The sequence below is a fragment of the Aquarana catesbeiana genome, linkage group LG06, assembly GCF_042186555.1.
Source record: "Aquarana catesbeiana isolate 2022-GZ linkage group LG06, ASM4218655v1, whole genome shotgun sequence".
In the NCBI taxonomy this organism is placed as follows: Eukaryota; Metazoa; Chordata; class Amphibia; order Anura; family Ranidae; genus Aquarana; species Aquarana catesbeiana.
In genome coordinates, this window is record NC_133329.1 from 247,785,090 (window position 1) to 247,808,642 (window position 23,553).

Below are 23,553 nucleotides of genomic sequence, written 5' to 3' on the forward strand. Positions count from 1 at the left end.
AAATGTCCGATGGAGCCTACACACGGTCGGAATTTCCGACAACAAGCTCCCATGGAACATTTTCCGTCGGAAAATCCGACCGTGTGTACAGGGCATAAGGAGGCTGGAGTGTGACCAGAGCCAGTTGCAGCTTACAAAAGCAGTTTTGGGCGATCGGCCACATTTCTGGAGACAGCCGCTGGAGCCAGAAACATATTTACTCCCTATCTGTGCACCCCTGAATAACGAACATTTATGTTTTGCACTGTAGGGGGTCCTGCTGCAAGGGTGAATTTTTCTGAATTCCTGGAGTTGGGCTTTAAAATAAGTATTTTATTACCCTATGCCAGCGTTTCTCAACCAGAGTGCCATTTGGGTTTTCCCTGGATCAGAGATGGATAAGAGGACTCTGTGATGGAGGAGACTCTGTGGTGAACAGGGGGAATCTGATGTGATGGGGAGACTCTGATGTCATGGGAGTCTTCTGATGTGATGGGTTGGCTTTTATGTATGGGGAGGGGGGACTTTGATATTATAGGGATTCTGACAGGATGGGGGAATCTGATTTCATGGGAGGACCTCTGATGTAGCCAATGTTGCCTATTTGCCAATTTTTTTTCTAACAATTTAAATTCACATCAAACCCTCCTGCTTCAAACATTAGGCCCCCTGCTAGAAAAAGAAATTGAACACAGGCAGAATTTGTATTGCAGAAAAGGCATACTATGGGGGTTATTTACTAAAGGCAAATCCACTTTGCACTACAAGTGCATTTGGAAGTGCAGTCGCTGTAGATTCTAATGGGACATGCAAGGAAAATAAAAAACAGCATTTTAGCTTGCACATAATTGGATGATAAAATCAGTAGAGCTTCCACTCATTTCAGATCTACCCCTCAGATTTAAAGCAACTGCACTTCCAAGTGCACTTGCAGTGCAAAGTGGCTTTGCCTTTCGTAAATAACCCCCTATGTCTCTTGACATACGATTCTGCTTTAAAGTGGAATCTTAACCACTTCACTACTGGGCACATTCACCCCATTCCTGCCCAGGCCAATTTTAAGCTTGCTGTCGCACTTTAAATGACAATTGTGCGGTCATGCAACACGGTACCCATATGAAATTTTTTATCATTTTTTTAAAACAGATAGAGCTTTCTTTTGGTGATATTTAATCACCACTGGGTTTTTGTTTTGCTAAACAAATGAAAAAACTATTTTCTTAGTTTCTGTAATAAACTTTTGCAAACAAGTAATTTTTCTCATTCACTGATGTGCGCTGATGAGGCTGCACTGAGTACTGATGGACACAAATGAGGAGGCACTGATGAGAAGGCACTGATAGGCAGCACTGATTGGCACTGTTGGGACTGCACTGATACACACTTGCCGGTTACCGGCTCTCCTCTCCTCATGCTGTGACAGCGCGTGAGGAAAGGAATGCTGATAACTGGCAAGTTTGTTTACATGTGATCAGCTGTGATTGGACACAGCTGATCACATGGTATAGGGCTGCTATGATTGGCCCTTTACATCGATGTGTGATCAACTGTGTCTGAAAGACACAGCGATCACAGAGCGTGGCGAATGCGTATCCCAGGGGGGACATGGTTCTGGGAGGACGTTCATGGATGCCCTCCCAAAACTGGACAACTGTTCTGTAGCCTTCTTTCAGCTAAAGGGTGGTCAAGAAGTGGTTGATCCTAAAAAATGTGAACTGGCAGACTGTTTAATACAGAAGAGACATACTAAGGATAATTTACTAAAACTAGAGAGAGCAAAATCTGGTGCAGCTCTGCACAGAAACCAATCAGCTTGTTTTTTTTTTTTTTTTTTTTTGTTAAAGCTTAATTTTACACGCTAAACTTTAGAAGCTGGTTGGCTACCATGCACAGCTGCACCAGATTTTGCCCTCTCCAGTTTTAGGCTGGCCATACACAAAGCGACGTGGTTGCAGGAAAGAAATCTGCTTGATTCCCCCATCAACACAGACAGCGGGAGGGAGAGGGGTGGGCAGGGGAAGCTGTCCCCAGCAGGAGAAGACAGTGATTATCACTAGTGGCTATAGCAGCCGCTAGCAATACTCACAAGAGAGTCCGACAGGCTGGTCCTACAATGCAGTGGCCAGGAGCTGCTGGCATCTTGTTCCTGGGTTTTTTCTGGGTTCCGATCTTCAGCTGTTTAAATTGGTTGTACAGAGATGATGTCATTCCTATGTGGGAGCAAAGCTTGGTGTAAAGTGCATACAGGTGGGTAAGAAACTTGAATGCAGAACAGACACAGTGGGTTTAACTTACTAATGCTGGCCATACACGGTTTCAAAACCGTGAACCGTTAATGGGCAGGCTGAATGTACCAAGTTGATTGATCGATCAACTTGGTAAATTCAGCCTGCCCATTAACGCTTCAGCAGGAACCGGATGAGATTCAAAGTGGTATGGTCAGCATTAGTAAATGAACCCCACTGTGTCCGTTCTGCATTCAAGTTTCTTACTCGCCTGTCGGCACTATACACCAAGCTTTGCTCCCGCATGGGAATGACGTCATCTCTGTCCAGCCAATCTAAACAGCTGAAGATCGGAATCTTGAAAGAAGAGGCCAGCAGCTCCTGGCCACTGCATTGTAGGGGAGGGGGAGAAGAGTTTGCTTTAATCTTATCTAGGCAGTTGTGTGGTTGTTCCCTAACCCAGATTTCCCATTGATAAATTGAAAAGTAACATTTAGTCTGGGTTCACACTATAGAATGCAGCGGCTCACAGCAGGAGCCCGGTGCGTCCATAAGGGCGCATGGGCGCCGCCCCTTTTCTCCTGCCACCCCCCCCCTAGCACCAATAGATAGATGCATGCATTGCATGTATCTATCTATGGCCGCCGCTGCCACCCCCTATGCAGGAGCCTGGCCCCTTTTCAGCGCAGGGCACCTGAATACCAGCGGCGGGGGGTGATTTTGAAGCACCGTAGGCTCTAATAGGCATCAAAAAAGGTGACCTGCGAGTATCACGCTGGGCGCTCGCAGGTCGCTCTGCTGTGCTAGAAAAGTGAATGAATATTCGTTTTCTAACACTAAACCGCCTCTCCACCAATCAGGTGCTCGGATCTGTTACCCGTCGCCTGATTGGCTGAAAGTACAGGCATTGTGATTGGACGCCAGGCGTCCAATCATAGCAGAGGATGGGAGAAGGCATCAAGGAGCTATCCCACAGAGACAGGTAAGTACAGATGGTGGGCGAGGGGCAACCTGGCAGCATTTTATATGGCACAGTGGCTGTGTTTAATGGGGCACAGTGGGAGCAATTGATGGGCACAGTGGCGTCAATTGATGGGCACAGTGGGAGCAATCGATGGGCACAGTGACTGCTTTTGATGGCACAGTGGCTGCGATTGATGGGCACAGTGGCTGTGATTGATGGGCACAGTGGCTGCGATTGATGGCACAGTGGCTGCGATTGATGGCACAGTGGCTGCGATTGATGGGCACAGTGGCTGCGATTGATGGCACAGTGGCTGTGATTGATGGGCACAGTGGCTGCGATTGATGGGCACAGTGGCTGCGATTGATGGCACAGTGGCTGCGATTGATGGGCACAGTGGCTGCGACTGATGGGCACAGTGGCTGCGATTGATGGTACAATGAGGCTGCAATTGATGGGGTTTTTTTTCAGAATTTTTCAGTTTGCGCCCCCCCCAAAAAAAAAATTTTGAGCACCAGCTGCCACTGGGTGTGTCTCTATTCACTGTGTCAGGTCTGATTTCAGCCTGAATTTTGGGCTGAATTCGGGCCTGAAACAGACCAAAAGACGCACGGGACATTTTGCACGTTTTAGACTGAGGCCACTCTAGAATTGATATACTTCTAAAGGGTGCAAAACCTGCAAAAAGCCTGAGGAACGCTGCTCTATGCAATAAATAAGGAGATCCTGAACTTCTCCGGAAGACATTCTTCACAGCTGGAACATCTGAAATTCTCCAGGAAGGAAGTCATACTCTTCTCTGGCCCTGCCCTAACATCTGTCGGGGGTCTTGTAAAAAAAAAAAGAAAAAATGTTCCCCGCATGCGGCAGTTGGGTGCAGACCCCTGTACAGGAACACAGCCCCCCCCCATATCCCAGGTGTGGGGTACCAGTGATCAGCAGACATGGTAGTGAAATGGCTGTGTCATCCTCCAGTGTAGTCCATTCCCCTTGTTCATTGAATGGAGCCTTGTGCTCCTCTCTCCCATTGTACTGGAGCCCCCTCCTCCTCCCCATCCTCCTCTCCTCCCCCATCCTCATCCATTCCTTCTTTTCCCCACATTTTCGGGGCCCGCCTCTGTCAGTGAGGTAATCAAGGCTTTATAGGCGGCAAGGCTCGGCTGGGCGCAGTAATCTCTCCACCACCACCAGCAGTGCTTTATAACGGTCCTCCTTGTCTCCTCATCCATCACCATGAGCGCCTCCGGTCCTCTGCAGCTTGGACTCATCAACTGTAACAATAAGTACCTGACCGCCGAGAGCTTCGGCTTCAAAATCAATGCGTCCGCCTCCAGCCTGAAGAAGAAGCAGGTATGGACCCTGGAGCCGGTGGGCGAGGAGGCGGTGCTGCTCCGGAGCCACTTAGGCCGGTATCTGTCGGCGGACAAGGATGGCCGGGTGTTCGGGGAGGCGGAGAGCCAGGACTCGGAGTGCCGCTTCTTGGTGAGCGCTCAGGGGGATGGGCGCTGGGTGCTCCAGTCTGAGGCGTACGGCCGCTACCTGGGGGGAAGCGAGGACCGGATCAGCTGCTTCTCCCCCTCTGTGTCCCCGGCTGAGAAGTGGGGCGTCCACCTGGCCATGCACCCCCAGGTCACCATCTACTCGGTGACTAGGAAGAGGTACGCCCGTCTGGGGGCCAATGGAGAGGAGCTGTCTGTGGAGAGAGATGTGCCCTGGGGACTTGACTCCCTCATCACCCTCATCTTCCAGGACAACCGCTACAGCATCCAGACCCCCGACCACCGACTGCTGGCCATGGACGGAACCCTCAGAACCGAGCCTGACCCGGACACCAGGTTCACCCTGGACATCTCTGCCGGGAAGGTGGCCTTCAGGGTCAACGATGGCCGCTACCTCACCCCCTCCGGGCCCAGCGGAACCCTCAAAGCCGGCAAGAACAGCAAGGTGGGCCGAGATGAGCTCTTCGTGCTGGAGAGGAGCTGTCCTCAGGTGGTGCTCACTGCCGGCAATGGACGGAACGTGTCCACCAGACAAGGTGAGCGATCTTAATCGGAGCATCTGTGGAGGTTCACACCCTCACATTGTCCTCAAGAGCACACAATACTCCGACCTTCACCATACACTGATAGATCTTCACAAACGCAGAGTTCCTGAACGATCAATAATTCTGATCACTTAGTTTGGCATTATTGAACGCAGTGATCAGGGTCATTGATCGTCATTCTGGAACGCAGTGATCAGGATCATTATTGATCACACGGCTCCAGAACGGCGATCAGTGTGCCCGATCACTGTGTTCCAGAACTATCAAATATTATGCAGTGATCAGGATCATTATTGATCATGATCCCGATCACTGCGTTCCAGAACTATCGATGATTACGCTGTGATCAGGATCATGTTCCAGAACCACGAGCAATGATCCCAATCACTGCGTTCCAGAACAACGCTCAGTGATCACTATCACCGACTTCCAGAACTATCGGTGATTATGACCACTGCATTTGGGATTATTGAACACCGTAATTGGGATCATGATTGATCACTGCATTCCAGAGCGATGGTCAGTGATCCCAATCGCTGCGTTCCACATTATCTTCAGAGACCTGACCGATGGCCTTCCAAAATAACTCAATATTTTCCTTAAGATTTTGGAATGAATGGAATTTCCCCACCCAAACTCACATTGACCGTTAAGCTGGCCATAGATGAATAGAAAAGCAAACTAAAAACTGAGTCAGTAGATCACTCATTCGATTTTTATATGGTTAGTGTGCTTTCTGCAACAGTCCATTTCCCTTTCATGATTTCACATTTGTAGGTCAGTAATTAAAAAAAAAAAAAAAAAAAAAAAAAAAAGTGACAGATGCAATTGGGGTAGTAGTAGAAATCAATCAGAACAAAATTGTTAGAGTTGAAAATGATTGGAAGAATGTTGAAATTGTTAAAATTTCCGATTGGGCCATTGAAAGTCAGATCAAAAAAAGAAGAAAAAAAAGTTTTTTGAATTTTCTTTTTTTTTTTTTTTTTTTTTTCTGCTCCTCTATGACCAGCTTTAGAATTCTGTTTGAGGTAAATATTATGCCATCATGTTACTTGGATTTTTCTTTCATCATCATGGCCAAAAATAGTCGATTTGACCCCAATAACTATTTGAAAATATCCAAAAAAAGGTTTCTGGCAAAATTCTACAGTTGTATGGGTAGCTTAAGTAAATCTGTATCCATTCATCCCAAAAGTTCCTGTGTATGTCTCTCATAACTTGCTGGAAACTCCTTTTATTAAAGACCAGACCTGTCAGTAAAACAAGGTAGAAGACTGAGTGCACTCAGATCATAGGAAAATAACACGTCCTATTTATAAATATCAGGAAACATTAACACACCTTCACTAAAAATCATTTTTCAGTATTTTAAAACTATCTGCAGTAGAATTCTTGTTAACATACTTCACCACAGTTTCCTTTTTATATAAACATTTTAGTGCCAATATACAAACACCATCACATGTGACACTACTGTGCTGTGAATGTCCCCTGAAAATGTTTCCACACTGTTTGTCGGTCTTTAACCAAAAATGAATGCTTCGGTCTTTGGTAAACATTGATGTGAGCTGCTATAATTGTATTAGTGTGTCTGATTCCAGTCTTTAAAAAAAAAAAAAAAGTTTCATCTTATGAGGATTACATTGTTCATCATGTGTTGTGAATTAGCTGTGACAAAGTCGGTGGCATGCTCTACTTTTCTTCGGGATACGAGACGCTTGCATCGCACTACATGGAGAATGGAGTCTTTGTCTGATGTTCCACATAGTTGCTCCCCACCCACAGCCCATGAAAGAGGGCTGGTCAAAAGAAGAGGTACTCAGCCTCCTAGCCAATGTGAACATTTTTGTGGCTTCTGTCTCTTAGCAAGAATAGCCAAAAGTCTGCGCGTTAAATCCCTCAGACCGTTACTGTGTAACAGATGTTCCACTCAGATTTCATTGAGTGTTTGCATAGAAACCTAAAGAGAACTAGTCATGAACATGCATGTGCAAAAATCATCAATATTTTAGTCTTGGTCAGCCAATATTTTAGTCTAAGTCAGCCAATCTTCAATATTTAGTCAATTCTGGTTTTGGGTGGGGGCAATGTAGGTTTGCATGAGATCTGCTGATTGCTGCCTATTGGTTTTCCCATCTCCTGCTTTGTAAAACTCCTGAATTCATTACCGCCTCACTAGTTTAGTTTAACAGCAGTTTTATTTAAAAAACACGCACTATAATTACAGCTGCTTCCTGCCTATTGTTCTATTCATAGAAGTCAAATTTGGTAACTGTCTCATGTGCAGAGCTAGATCTTTTCTTCCCATGGCAGCTTGCCTCCCGAAAGCTTGGCCTTTTTAGATGCAGTGCACATACGTGGCCCCTTCCATTGAGATTAGCAGACATCTCCTCTCCACGCAGCAAGACCAATTGTGTCTGGTTCTCATGGATCTTGTAATGTGTAAGACGACATTTTGCGGGCCTGATTTATGAATTGGGGTACAATTGCAAAAAGACCAACAAATGTGCACAATAAACATTGACTTGAGGCATTCTGGGTGGTTGTTTTCAGTATGTGTGTGTATATATATATATATATGTATGTGTGTGTGTATATATATGTATGTGTGTGTGTATATATGTATGTATGTATGTATGATTTGAGAAGCACAGTAATTAGAAGGGGTTAAAAATGCCTGTGTTGCAGTGCTTTTCAGGCACTTCAGGAGCAATGGGCAGGGGCGTTTTGGTAGCGCTGTATACAGCGCTCCCAAACCACCCCAAATATGCTGCTTGCAAGACTTTTTCTAACGTCCTGCAAGTGCACCGCCCCAGTGTGAAAGCACTCAGGCGGCATGGGAGGCAGCTTTCAGGCGCTATTTCTCGCACTAAAACGCCTGAAAACTGCCTTGGTGTGAAAGGGCACTTTAAGGTCCAACACAAAAAATGCACCAAAAAATACCAAAAAAAAAAAAAAAAAAATTTTTAACTCACCTGAAATGGCTGTTGCTAGGCAGTCTTCCTAATCTGCCTCTTCCTACGCCACGGTGATGTTCTGTCTTCTTGTCCCTGTGTTGTCTTCTGGGGAATGGGGCACGGTGTGTTACGGGAACTGTGTGTGTCCCACAACACATCGCGTCCCATTCACAAAGCGCTGCGTGACTCGCGCATGGGCAGTAGGAAACGGGCAGTGAAGCCGTAAGGCTCCACTGCCTGTTTCCCTTAGCTAGGATGGCGGTGCCGGGGGACAGGTCTGCCTCGGGCGTCCGACATCACGGGCACCCAGGACAGGTAAGTGTGCTTATTTAAAGTCAGCAGCTACAGTGTTTGTAGCTGCTGACTTTTAAATTTTTTTTTTTTTTCCTGGCCTGAACCCCGCTTTAAGAGCCCTTGCACACTGGGGCGGGGGGCGGCATCGGCAGTAAAACGCCGCTATTATTAGCGGCGTTTTACCGTCGGTATGCGGCCACTAGCGGGGCGGTTTTACCCCCCCCCCCCCGCTAGCGGCCGAGAAAGGGTTAAATACCACCGCAAAGCGCCTCTGCAGAGGCGCTTTGCCGGCGGTATAGCCGCGCCATCCCATTGATTTCAATGGGCAGGAGCGGTAAGGGAGCGGTATACACACCGCTCCTTCACCGCTCCGAAGATGCTGCTGGCAGGACTTTTTTTACCGTCCTGCCAGCGCATCGCTCCAGTGTGCAAGCCCTCGGGGCTTTCACACTGGAATGAAAGCAGCGGCACTTTCGGGGCGGTTTGCAGGCGCTATTAGCGCAATAGCGCCTGCAAACCGCCCCAGTGTGCAAGGGCTCTAAGTTTACCCTCCTCACAAGGTGCTTGTGCTGTTATTTTCTCTGATTAGATTCAGCTGTGGCTTGTTTGCTGCAGATTACATCGGAAAGACTTGGCATCTTTATGCTTGAATCTTCAAGGACTAGTTCGTTGTTTTACTTGTTTGTTGAAATGTAAAATCTGACAGTGATGCATATGATGATCCGATTCACAATTCTGACACCAAGCCCTGGTTCACACTGAGCTGCGGGAATGAAGCCGTGCGAGTTCAGCTGAACTTGCACAATTTCACTCCCGCATGTCGGTCCCGATTTCGTAGGCGATATCATAGACATCTTTGTGGATTTCTGCACAGATGTCAATGGAAATCTCACCCCGAGATCGCTGAAAGTAGTACAGAAACGACTTTTTGAAATTGGTGCAGTGCCGCAAATCCAGCGTCGCACTGATTAGGACGGTACCATTGCTGCTGATTTGACATGTCAAAACACACCTGTGTGATGTTTCATAAGCAGTGGGGCTTTTATCTTGAAAGTGAACCCATCAGTTGGATAAAATTGACTGGAGAGTGCTGTCAAAATGCATTCACCTCGGTACATACAAGTACATTTTGGTAATGCCTATCTCTGAGCGATTGGAAACCCCTAAAACAGACATTAGATAAATGCAAATGTTACTTCCTTTGCAGTATACTGTACTAGTCTTCCTCACTGGTTTTTCTTGTGACGAGCAGTCCCTAAAGCAGCTCCTCTGGCTCTGATCAGTCTTGTGACATCACTTAAAGGCACACCAGCAGCATAGGAGTGCCCACTTGCATTGGAGAAAAAACAGAAGGGTGGCTGTGGGATTCAGGACTAAAGTATAACTAAAGGCAAACCTTTTTTGCTTTGTATAGAGTGGAGAGATTAGAACACATGTTTGTGTGTGGGGTGAGAAAAATAAACCTTTACAGGGGTGTTAACCCTTTCTTACCTTGTTCAAAATTAATTTTTTTTTTTTTTTTTTCCTTCGTTCTACTTTAAGGTAAGTTAATTCTCATGTCTTATAGACTAGCATTACATTTTTATCAGCTGGGGACCACATTCCCTGCCTGATGGAGCTAGTATAAGGACTCCAATGTTGCTAACAGTACCATCCTTCTTGGATCAATGCATCACACACCTTCAAAATCACATCTATGCATTTTCCATTGAAATCAATGGTAATGCAGGCCAACTTGTGTTAATGTTCATTGTAACACATTCTCATTGAGCTTTATAATAGATATGAATGTATGTTAACATATGTCAGTGTTAACATATGTCAGTGTGTTCATGTGTGTTGTAACACATGTGTTGGCATGCATTTTCAGTGCTTTTCAATGGGGAAAATACATCAAGCAAAAAAAACAAAGCTCTGAATCCAGGACTGTTTTGAAGTGCACCATTGTCTACCACTTCTGAATTCCAGTGAAAAGCACTCACAGCCAGCCTGAGCTGCAGCTATGAATCCTTCTTTCAAAGCTGTTGGCTGCAGCAGGAGGGGGCAGGTCAGGCCAAGTAACTAGGGTTATAAAGCACTTAAAGAGGGAGTCCCGCAAACATTTTTTTTTTTTTTTTTTTTAAAAGTCAGCAGCTACAAATACTGCAGCTGCTGACTTTTAAAATAAGGGTCCCAGGGTCCAGCGATGTCGGCACCCGAGACCGAATCATCCCTCGGGTGCTGCCGCCACCATTCTCTGTAAGGGAATCAGGAAGTGAAGCGCTGCGGCTTCACTTCCCGGTTCCCTACTGCGCATGCGCGGGTGGCGCTGCGCTTCCTAACTGGTCCCCGCTGTCTCTGGGACCCGTGTGTGTCCCAGCAGACAGTGCGGTGGGGACAGGAAGAGGCATAGACTCCTGTGGGAGTCTATGCCTGAAGTGGGTGCAAATACCTGTCTTAGACAGGTATCTGCACCCCCCCCTCCCCCCTGAAAGGTGCCAATTGGGACACCGGAGGGGTGGAGGGTTCCGAAAAGCGGAGGTTCAATTTTTGTGTGAACCTCCGCTTTAAAGCTGCTGTTCAACTATTTAATTTTTATTCTTTTTTTAAAACAATAAATAAAAATTCAGTCAGCAGCTACAATACTGTAGCTGATTACTTTTAATAAAAAGACGCTCACCTGTCCAGGGGCCAGCGCTGTGCTCACCCAAATTGCTTCTTCGCTTGTCCCTGGCATTGGCATGTTTACCTGTGATGTGTCCCAGAAGGTTTCGGGGGTGGGGGAGAGAACTTCCGGTAGATCGCCAGAGTGATCCAACCAAAACCTTGTCAAAACACCTTTAGGGTGAAGTTCCGCTTTAAACCTAGGACAAAGTACTACATGCACTTTGTCCCATAGGGGACGGAACTGTAAAATACAATTTTTATAAGCACCACTTGCCTGGCGTTTGCATGTTTTCCCTGTGCGGGTTTCCTTCCACATGCTGGTAGGGTAATTTGGCTCCTGTCTAAATTGGCCCTAGTATGTGTATGTATGAATGTGAGTTAGGGACCTTAGAATGTAAGCTCCTTGAGGGCAGGGACTGATACGAATATATAATGTAAATTGGTGTTATACAAGTATCAATAATTATAATAATCTTTAGGGTCATTCCAGAGGTAAATTTTGCCTCAGCCAGTAAAGTCTTGCACACTGAGCTGTTCAAACGAGCTACTCAGTGGGTATACAGTATTTCTCTGAAGGAGGCCTGTACTTTGAAGAGATCTGTTTAGTCACTTTATCCAACACAGGTTCATTACAACAGACCAGACAGGTTTTGGACAACAGCAAATGTCAAATGCCAGCTCTGATTTTATTCCCTTCAATGATGAACATAAAATCTAAGTTTGAGATTGAAGCCCATTTACATTGTGAGATTGCATTGTTTTAGTTAGAGGTCGACCGATATATCGGCCGGCCGATATATCGGCCGATATTTGGCGTTTTTTACTTAATCGGCATCGGCCGATTGTGCTGATAAAAAAGGCCGATTATAACTTCAGCCGTGACTTGCAAATGACTTCTGTAATAGAAGTTAATGCAAGTTTCCCTAAGTTATCTGTGGAGAGGATTCTCCCCTCCTCTGGGCAGCCTGCCAAGTCTGATAAGAAGATACATTTGTATCTCTTTCAGGTTCTTTTTATCAATAGACTGAACTCCGTGTGTAGAAGTTTTCAGTTTAACCATTTAAAGACTAAATCTTTTCTGACACTTGTTGCTTACAAGTAAAAATCCTGTATTTTCTGCTAGAAAATCACTTAGAACCCCCAAACATTATATATATTTTTTTAGCAGAGACCCTAGGGAATAAAATGGTGATTGTTGCAATATTTTATGTCACACGGTATTTGCGCAGCGGTCTTTCAAACGCAATTTAAAAAAAAAAAATACAGTAATGAATTAAAAAAAAAAAATAAGCAGTAAAGTTAGCCCATTTTTTTTCGTCCAAAAGTTTTGATTACCTGTTTTTGTGTATTTATTATTTAAGATAGGGTTTTTTTTTTTTTTTTAGGTTTTTTTTTCTAAATTATACATACAAGTGAACTGATTGGAGGTTTGTTTTGTTTAATGTTTAAATGAAAAAAAATTTCTGTATTACTTAAGGCTGCTTTCACACTGGAGCGGGCAGGCGTTGATGGTAAAACGCTGCTAGTTTTAGCGGCGCTTTACCGTCATTTTAGAGGCGCTATTCGGCTGCTAGCGGGGCGCTTATAACCCAGCTAGCGGCCGAGGAAGGGGTTAAATGCGCCCCTGAAGCACCGCTGCCAAAACGCTTTGCAGGCGCTTCGGTAGCGGTGCGCATTTATTTCAATGGGCAGGAGTGGTGGAGCAGCAGTATACACCGCTCCAAAGATGCCGTTTGCAGGACTTTTTTTTACATCCTGCCAGCGCATCACCTCAGTGTGAAAGCACTCGGGATCTCACACTGAGACTGCAGGGGAGCCGTTTTACAGGCACTTTACAGGTGCTATTTTTAGGCCAAAAGCGCCTGAAAAACGCCCCAGTGTGAAAGGGGTCTAACTGTTAGATTTTATGAGATGAAGGGAAAAAAGAAAAGAAAAAAAAAATCGGCCAAATATATATCGGCCCAAAAAAATCGGCATCACATATCGGCCAACGGCCACCGCGATTTCTAAATATCGGCATCGGCATCGGCCAGAGAAAAACCCATATCGGTCGACCTCTAGTTTTAGTGTTCAGGTTCTCCCATCCTTAAAGAGCTTTCTGTTGTAATATTGATGTAGTGTCCTGCTGAGTCACCAACATCTGCCAGACTGTATAAGCCTTAAAAGCATTTGCTTTGTAAAAAGCTATAGCTTCCTGCTCATTACTTTGTCATACCCTTGTTTGGTCATTGAAGCGCAGGATTCTTTTGTCTTGACATTTCCTGTAATACCTGTATGAGTAATGGTGGTTTTGCATTGGTAAAATTTTGTCAGATGTATTTGAAAGCTAAACGCCAGGTCAACAAATGCATTCAATTTTTTTTTTACATAATTTGGTGCAGCTGGTGTTTAAACCTGAATTTTTTAACTTTAACCTCTTGTGTACTTCAGAATTCAGACTAGTAGAGGGAAGGACCACATCGGTCAGTCAGATTTGCTTGTATGCACAAAACCCATGCTGACAGAAGCAATGATTACCTTCCCGAATATGGTGCTGCTCCTTCGTAGGCTTGGAGCAGAGGAGAACCTAGCTGCTCCTTCCTGTATGGGTTTTGATTGGGAACTTTGTTCGCCTGGACTTCAAGTGGTTCTAAAGTCCAATTTTACCATATTGCATTCTCTGCATTTAAGGTAAAATGGAACCCTTTTTAATAGCAGCCCCCCATCCCCTGAAACACTTGCCTGAGCCTGCCTGCTGCAGCTCTTCTCTTCCTGTAATCACTGGAGGCACTGACAGCAGTGGGAGCTATTGGCTAACTGCTGTCAGTCAAATCCAGTGGGGTGGGGGGGTGGGCCCCAGCCCCACTGTGTCTGTGGATACACACAGCCCGCTCTGGAGCAAGCCTGCACATGTTCCCCCATGGCACACAGCTTGCTCTTGGGACACACTCAAGAGGAGAAGCGGAGAGTGTCAGTGAGGGGCCCCAGAAGAGGGGGTAAGGGGCCACTCTGCAACATTCTTGCACAGAACAATAAAATCTCTTGTTTATGGGGAATGAAAACAGCCTTTAGCATCACTTTATAGTGGTGATAAAGGCAGGTTTTTCTCCAATTGTCTTTCAGGGCAGTATCTGAGAGATAGGCTTCTCCTTCCTGCAATAGTCCACCATTATAAATTTTAGTCTTGCCTGTGTGCCTCAGTAGTTTTGTATTTCCTCCGGACCCACAGGAGCTGCAAACTTGTTTTTGTCCCCCCCCCCCACAGTCTCTGCTTTCTGCAGGGGACTCCCTGACCAGCATCCCATTCAGCCCAGCAGGCCTTGGGAGGGAGAGCAGGGGCAGCAACCTGAGCCTAGGGCTCTGCCTGAAGTTTCGCCCCTACAGGAGGGGAATGCTACTATTCCCCCCCCCCCCCCCCCCCCAAGCTGCATCACCTGCTGCTGGCAAACCCCTTTCCCCCCCCATGCCACTACTGCCCGGCTGTATTTAGCAGAGCACTTCCCACAGTGCACAGCATCCCGCCTGCTACATCCTGCAGTCTCCCTTGGCCTTGTGTGTATGTGGCTGGTCCCAGGAGGTGTAGCAAGATGGCGCCGGAAACATAATTTCCGGTCGACAGCCATCTTGGTGAAGGCTGGAAGCCTTCTGGGCAAACACTGGAGTGGGTCACTTCTGGGCTGTGGCATGAAAAAAAGACAAAAATGCTCAAAGGACTCCCTCCCTAATGGAATGCCAGAAAGGAGGACGCTGACGGAAAGTGGCATGTACAGGTATGTCCACCAACCTGCATGGGGTCAGCTGGGGGCGGGGCCAGATCTGATGCAGGAAGCAGTTAAAATGGGCCCTTAAAGCAGAGGATCATGGTGGCTGACCATGTCGGATGCTTCTCTGCCCTGCAGATCCTGCATGCCAGGACAGCTACAAGTTAAGCCAGAGCACTCTGAAGTCACCTCTGTCTTTTAACTCACTACAAACCTTACACTTGCTTTGGTGTCTCTGCAAACCGCTTACCTCACCAAGGTCCTTTGTGCGTAATTGCAGGAAAAAAAGCCCCAGAGGAAAAAAGGGCGAAGACCAGCAGTATAGCATGTGCCTCTTGCTGTCTCCAGTTTCCCCCTGATTGGAAAAAGCCACTATGCCTAAAATGCATAAACACAATGGTGGCAAAGGAGTCGCAAGGCTTCCTCCAAAGACTTGCTCAATTTCTTTAAAAAAAGAAATAGAGCACTATTGGGCCTCCTACGCTCAGCATTTGAGAAACTAAAGGTGCCAGCAAGCTCCAGCCAATTCAGTACCTCATCTACCAGCAGGGCATGTATCCCCTCAGGTAGTGGAAGAGGCGGATTAGGCAGAACAGGAGGCTGATTTGGATGAGTCCGAGGATGGCTTATGCTTAGACACCGAAGGGATGACCTAGCATCAGAGGGCACCCTATTCCCTTCAGAAGATACGGATAATCTTCTGAATGCTATAGCCGACACGCTGGGTATCAAAGAGCAAAAAGCTCCAGAGCTTTCCCTGCGTGACAAAATGTACAAAAGGCTGCAGTCCAGGAAACCCAAAAAACATTTCTGGTGCATCAAACTCTTAAACATAGTTGAGAGGGAGTGGAAAGAAAAGAGAGCTCTTCATACCGACTGTGGTCAAACGCAGGTATCCATTTGCAGAGGAAGACACCAAGACTTGGGCGAAGTGCCCTGAAGTGGATGCCTCCCTCGCAAGAGTCGCAAATAAATCCAACTTGGCCTTTAAAGATGCAGGTACCTTAAACACATGGACAAGAAAATAGAGGCGCTATTAAAAAGGGCTTGGGAAGCTGGGGCAGCAAATTTGAACCCAGCAATGGCTTCCACCTGCACAGCCCGCACCCTATTAATCTAGCGGACTTAACTGCAAGAGTTACTGAAAGGGACATGCCAAGTGAAGAGTTAGTGGGGACCACTCCCACGCTAACCAGAGCAGCAGCTTTCTTAGCAGATGCCTCGGCTGAAACAGTAAGAATATCTTCAAGGGCCACGGTCTTGGTGAATTCAGCCAGAAGAGCCCTGTGGCTGAAGTCATGGGAAGGGGACATCGCCCCCAAGAACAGGTTGTGCGGAATCCCATTCACGGGAGACTTGCTGTTCGGTCCTAGACAGGACCGCAGCGAAGAACAGAGGGTTCCCGGGGCTAAAAAGCGGGTGAAGGTGCCCTTTTTTGTCAATCCAGAAAATTTAACAAGGGAGCAAAAAAGCTCCAGGGACAGCAAAACAAGGCAAGGGAGACTTTATCCTCAAGCCCCCCCAACCCAAAGAAGAAAAAAATGACAGTCTTCAGGTGGGGGGGCAGACTGGCAACCTTTGCCGACCAGTGGAGGGAGGCTACAAGAAACTAATTTGTCAGCTGCACCATAGAGGAGAGCTACACAATAGTTGCCTGCTCCCCAACCAAATACCTAGTGACCACACTTCCAAGGGGCAAAGGCTTTTCTAATGTCCCTGGGAACCCTGTTGACCCAGAAAGTGATTTGTCATGTCCTACAAGAAGAGAAAAGTGGGCTCTATTTGCAAGGAAGAAGCCATCAGGCAAGCTAAGGCTCATACTGAACCTCAAGCCGCTCAACAGAAGGATAAGATGCAAGAGATTCAGGATGGAGTTCATCTATTCATGGCCACAATAGACTTGCAAGACGCATTCCTACTTGTGCCCATAAAGGATAGTAATCAAAGATTCCTAAGGTTTGCAATCCAGGGATCGGCGGCTACCCTGCATCTGCAGTACACATCTTTGACTTTCGGGCTTCTCTTCTGCACCCAGGATATTTTCAGATGGCTAAAGCTCTAAAGGGCCTGAGACAGCAAGGCATAGGCGTGATACAATCTCTAGACGATTCACTATTCTTTGTGGATTCAGCGGAAAGCCTAGAAAACATTCTTAGCACAAGCATGTCCTAACAACCTGGAGTGGATAGTAAATGCAGAGAAACTGCAGCTGATCCAAAGCCAGAGGGTAGTATGCTTTGGTTATTTCCTGGACTCCAGAGTAACCAAAACTTTCCCGACAGAAGAAAAGAATGAGAAAATCGAAGAGGCTATAACCTCTCTGAGAACCAAGTTCATCACTATATCAGGCAGGGAATGGAAGTGCTAGGACTTACGTCTTCAATCCCAGCCATCACCTGGGCACAGATCCACACGAGGCCTCTACAGAATTATATTCTGACCCAGTGGGATGGCGAACCATCATTCCTAGAGACGTCCATTCCTGTCCTGCCATTGGTCAAACAATCTCTTCAGTGGTGGTTCAATCCGCTCCGCTACACGAGTGGTGCAGATGAACTCAAGCCAACCCTGTCAGGATCACCAGACACCAGTACCCTAGGGTGGGGGGATGCACATGGGGATCTCTGTACACTGGGGAAAATGGAACTCTAGATGGTCTCAAGCCTCCTCAAACCTGACTGAGTTAAAAGCCATAGAGGAAGCACACAGCATTCCAACCAGCTATACAGGACAGACATGAGGATTCAGTCAGACAACGCCACTACGGTGGCATACCTGAACAGGCAATGAAGGACAAAATCCCAATGGTTGAGCCTGACAGAAGCGATTCTGTCATGGGCCGAGATAAATATCAGATTTATCTCGGGCATCCACCTGAAAGGGACAGACAATACACTGGCAGATTTTCTAAATCGAAAGACCATAGGAGTGTTCGCTAAACCAAGCAACCTTCTTGTGGATCATGCAAACATGGAGTGCCCGAGGTAGATCTGTTCGCCTCAAAGGCAAATGCAAAGGCTGTTCTTACTGGATCCCACAGATAGCAACATTGGAGTGGATGCGTTCCATCAAAACTGGATTTACCAATTGTGTTATGAATTTCCTCCGACCGCTCTAATACCGAAGGCAATCCAAAAAAATCTGGAAAGAAAGGGCAGTGGTGATACTCGTAGCATCCCACTGGCCCCAGAGAGCGTGGCTCAGTCACTTAGACTTACCGGACCTCCTATCAAGGGCCAGTCAACCACCCGAACCACACTTGTGAAGCTTTCGGCTTGGTTACTGAGTAGGTGAGGCTGCAAAAGAAAGGACTGTCAGAGTGATCTGCATCATTCTAGCCAGCAGAAAACCGTCACTAGAGCAATTTATGAGAGAAGGTAATAAGGAAGTCTGTCTCCTGGTACGGGAACAAACAGGATTCTGACAAATCATCCTGGCGATTCTGGATTTCCTGCAGGAGGGAGCAGACAAGAACATCTCTCTGAGCATGCTGAAGGTACAAGTGGCAGCACTCTCCTCCTTTCTGGACACCCAGATTAGCAGAAGACCTGCTTATAAAGAGATTCCTGCTCTCATTAAATGGAGCCAGACCCACGAAAGTCGGCAGAACTCCGACATGGGACCTCTCCACGGTCAGGATTTCTCTCTCCCTCATTAGAACCACTATAGGAGAGCGCAGATAACAATTACTCTAAAAACATGCTTTTAGTGGCCCTAGTATTGGCCAGAAGAGTGTGCGAAATTCAAGCTTTTTCCATGATGGAACCATACTGCCTAATCCAGACAGACAAAATAGTCCTCTCGCCAGACCCAGCTTTTCTACCAAAAGTCTCTTCAACCTTCCACAGGACGCAGAATGTGGTTATCCCATCTCTTCCAAAATCTATGGATAGTAAGAAAAGACACATACAACAAGCTAGATGTAAAAAAAATACTCCCTAGACTGTCGAGAGAACAAAGGATTAGCAAACTACCTCATTATTCGTCGTCCTATGCAGGAGTCAAAGGAAAGAGGGCATCCAAAAAAAACATCATCAGATGGATAAAACTTGCCATACAGATGGCCTATGAGGCGCAAAAAACCCCTCAGCCTTTACAACCAATTTAAGCTGTGAATTTTCTTGCATTTCTGAAAGTTAGTCTGTTGCACTTCTTCATAGCATATTTAAAGACCTAGGCAATCCAGTGGAAGCCCCCCCCCCCCCCCCCCCATGGGGAGCATTTCTAGCTCCTTAGAGGCTCGCTCCTGGCATCAAACCGCTACAGTGTCTTGGAATTTGGTTGGGATATTTCAACACTAAGTAGGAAATTCTGGACAGACGTCTGTGGGGTGGAAATGGCCTACAGATATGTACTTGCCAACACTTCCCCTTTTTTTTTTTTTTTTTTTTTTATGATCAATTAATTTTAACCTACTGGGGTTACTTGTGTGCATAGGCTATTTTCCTAAGGTGACCTTAGCGTAACACTTTTCACTTTAGTTGGGGAGCAGCAATCTTAAAATACAAAATTTAACCCTATGGCTTCCATACTTTTACCACTAATTTAGAGCTTGTACAAACTAGTTGCGCTGGGATAAGACAGGGTGAAAAGTCTTGATCCCTATGGGGCAGTTCACACCACTGCATTGCAGTGGTATGTGCAGGAAAAGTACTGCATTCCGTACTTTTCAGTGGAGTGGGTTGCAATGTAAAGTACTGCATTGAAATTCTGCTGTGTAAGTCGAACTTAGGCTGGGTTCACATCACACTGCTTTAGCAGACACACAGGGGTGCCATTTATTTTTAACAGAAGCTTCATGGATTGTGAACCAAGGTCTGATTTTTGCACATTCTAAACCACATGGTACTGTGGCACCATGCGAATCAATGCGGTGGGATTTCAAAAAATATGTAGGCCTCCTCCCTTCTACATGCTTCTCACAGATAGGACAGCACATTGAAACAGCTTGCTCTCTTTGATGTGCACACGAATAATAGTGAACGGAGTCTTTATGAAAGGTCACTTGTGACCTTTCAAGAAGTTCTAATAAAATAAACTGTACAACGTGCTGGGATTGGCACTTCACCACAGGTTAATACTAGTGGTCAGATAAGTGCATCTTCCTGGTGTGAACGAGCCTTTACTAAAGCACTTGTGCATCTTTACACAATGTGTGAGTATGCACTTCATTAAAGTAAATCGGCATTTGCTTTTTCACTTATCTGCGTGTGATTGGATAATTGTAGTGACTATCCATCTGATTTATTGTGAAGATTCTAAACTCCTTTGGTAAATTGGCCTATTTGTGGCACTGACTCATCATGGGCATGCAGATTTCTGACTCAACACTTGATTTAAATACTTGTTTTGACTTCAAAGCCCTGAGTCTTAGATCTGAAGAGTCGGCATAATGGGCAACTGGTATTTTTAGATGGTCAGCGTAAGCAATTACATATTTCTCTTTTGAGCTGACAGCACATTTTTAGGGACTGAGTGTCAGCTCTTGTTATGCTTTGCGTCCAACTATTACAGGTTCTTGCGGTAAAACCAAGGAAACTTGGACTTCTGTAGTGTATCAATGCTTTACTAAACAGGAAAGCTGCACATACAACACAACTCGTAGCTTACAAAAAATATGCCTACAAATATAAGTATGTACACAACTAAATGGTTTACTCAATTTGGGGTTTAAGATATAATGTCAATGTCCATCATGGTTCCTTGCTCAGTCCAACTCAAATGTCTCAAACTCTCCAGCTCCTGGTAGCCATGTCTTTCCTCATTGTCCTTCCAAACATGTCTCTTTCAAAAGCTAAATCTTTTTTTTTTTTTTTTTTTTTTTTTTTTTTTTTTCCTTCTGCAGTGGTTTGAACTTGATATATGGGACAAGCGCAAATTGCCTTATCTATGCCTATGGCAATGCCGTTTGCATAATTTATGATGATTCAGCACTGCTTCTGTAAGTTTCTGCCTGTGAACTAGCCCTAAAGTGTTCACGCTCAACAGGGAGGTTAGTGTGACTGCTGTTTGCCTTGAAAACAAGGAAGTCAAACTTCTAGTAATAGTAATTTTAAATGATTCACCGGACCATACATGTAAATTGCCACCATCCCTTGGTAATACATTGAATAAACCTCAAAGTGGGATTTTATGGGCAATTAAGGAAAACCTTTTTTGTGTGTTATTGGAATAATAGGGAGGCAAAAAGACTTAGTCCACGCTGTCCAAAACAGTAAAATTTACTTTTGGCATCATATAATTATGGAAAATGTAATTTTACTGCGCTATCCTAATGCCACTCCAAGAGTGACATCAAATGAGAAACGGCTGCAACTATAATGTGAGACACACAGTAAACTAAACGAAAAAAGAAAGCTGCGCTGTATGCTTATTGTGATCAGAAAATAAAAACATTGCAACGTCGAGACATAGCTAATGCATTAGATGCCTTTGAATTTGCTCAGGATATCCTCAGTGCAACTTCCAAAAATGCAAATTCATCAAAGGCATCTAATGCGTTATCTATGTCTCGATGCTGCAATGTTTTCCTCTTGCTACGTTGAGCATACACATAGAATTCCGTAGCTTTACTAATGAAGAAAACCGACTCCTGACTAGCCAGCGACAGCTCTGGGTCAGACTTCATTAACGCTTTCACCCACGGCAACTTCAGAAGCTGGTGAAGTTGCTGTTGTCGCGGGTGAAAGCGTTAATGAAGTCTGACCCGGAGCTGTCGCTGGCTAGTCAGTTTTCCTCATTAGTAAAGCTACGGAATTCCTAATAGAAACAATTGCTAAAGATGCATGTGTGTATGCTCAACGTAGCAAGAGGAAAACATTACAGCGTCGAGACATAGATAACGCATTAGATGCCTTTGATGAATTTGCATTTTTGGAAGTTGCACTGAGGATATCCTGAGCAGAGCGTCTGGGAACATCTAGCTATCCAAGCACAGAGACCTGGGGCTGGGGATAAAACCACAGGCACTTGTGATCTCCTTTAAACAAGAGATCTAACAAGCTGGTAAGCGGCAATATTACTGGTGGAGGAATATTGGGTTACACGGAGATCTTATAAGTCACTTTACTTTCTGATCACAATAAGCATACAGCGCAGCTTTTTCATCCTATAATTATGCTCCTTGGCCACATGTCGGCCAAGTGGCAAATAGAGGTTACCGATGCTCATACTGTACATATGTTTAGCAACTCGTTGACATAATTCTTGTTTTGTTTTACCTACATAAAAAGCCCCACACTGACACTGCATAAGGTACACCACCCCTCATGTCTTGCAATTAGCAAAATGTTTCGCCTGAAAAATCACTGCTGGGCAGAAAAAAGCTGTGTCCTCCTTCCAATTACCAAGCACTGAGAGCATGACCCTCATGGAAAGGTTCCCCAGCTCTTACAAGGGTCTCGCCTTGAATCCCCTTTGTATTCACTTTGGACAAGTTTTTCACCAATCGAGCCCGCCTTTTTGAATGTAATTTGCAGACTTTTGGTTACTAAATTCCCCAATGTGGGATCCTTAGTTAGAATTGGCCAATATTTTGTGAGAATTTTCCTAATTTTTCTCATGTTCATTTGAATACCGTAGGATGATCCTGGTTGTATTTTCCTCACTTCTACTATTTTTACCCCTTTTATTCTTTTTGTTTAAAATAAGATTCTTTCCATATTTTTTACATGATTAAATGCTTTTTTTTTAAAGCTTTGGTTTTTGTATAACCTCTAGCTAGGAGTCTAGTAGCAAGAGCATCGGCCTCCAATTGGAAGTCAATGTATGTGGTACAATTGTGTTTGCTACGAAGGTATTGACTAAAAGGTGTATAGAAATTTTTTTTTTTTTTTTTTTTCAAAGACGTGGGATGGAAACTGTCGGTGTGCAACAAAGTGTTGCTGGCAGTATCCTTTCTAAATTTGCTGCTAATTTTGCCCATTGTCCTTTAAAAATACTGATATACCGTATCTAAGAAATCAACCTTCTGTGAATCGTACGTCATTGTAAAAAGGTTGGTGTATGAGGGGGCACCCCATATCCCCATAGCCACACCCTGTACCTGAAGGTACTGGGAGCCTTTTTGTATAGAAAAACATGATTTCAAAATTAATTCCAGCATAGTTGGTATGAATTTATTACATTTCCACTCATGTTGATCTTTGAAGAACTCTTCCAACAGCCATTACACCCAAATCATGACTAATACTGTTGTAGAGACTCAACATCGATCGTAACCCATAACGCATAACTAGTAATTTCTAGGTTTTCTAAAATCTGTAGCAGGTGGATTGTATCCTTGGTGTAGGACGTTAAATTCATAACGTGTGGTCTCAGATGGTCATCAGTTACCTGACTCATGGCTTCAGAGATGCAGCCATTGCCTGAGATGATGGGTCGCACGGGTGGGTTTTATAGATCTTTGTGTACCTTTTGGCAGTGCATACATAATAGGTATACGAGGATATTTTGTGCGTACAAAATCCCATATGTCACTGGATATCATGGTCTCACAATGTGCTTCATCAACCAGCTGATGGGTTCAATCAGGATTTCTTTCTATTAACTAGGGATGATGAGATTTTTTTATCTTTTGAGGATTCTTAGACACATATTCTCATGGGCCATTAGGACAACATTGCCTCCCTTGTCGGATGCCTTTTTATTGTTCCAAAGTTATTTTTCAAAGACAGGAGTGACAAATTTTTGTTTGGGACTCAAG

At 45.2% G+C, this 23,553-nt stretch overlaps 1 protein-coding gene across 1 annotated transcript in view; it reads left to right on the plus strand.

Moving 5' to 3' along the window:
- The first annotated feature begins 4,268 nt into the window (after positions 1–4,268).
- FSCN1 (fascin actin-bundling protein 1) overlaps positions 4,269–23,553 on the plus strand; it is a 67,606-nt gene continuing 48,321 nt past the window's right edge. Inside the window, exon 1 of the mRNA XM_073633143.1 lies at positions 4,269–5,203. Coding sequence (XP_073489244.1) covers positions 4,402–5,203 — 802 coding nt within the window. The 5' untranslated portion in view covers positions 4,269–4,401. The remainder of the gene's footprint in view (positions 5,204–23,553) is intronic.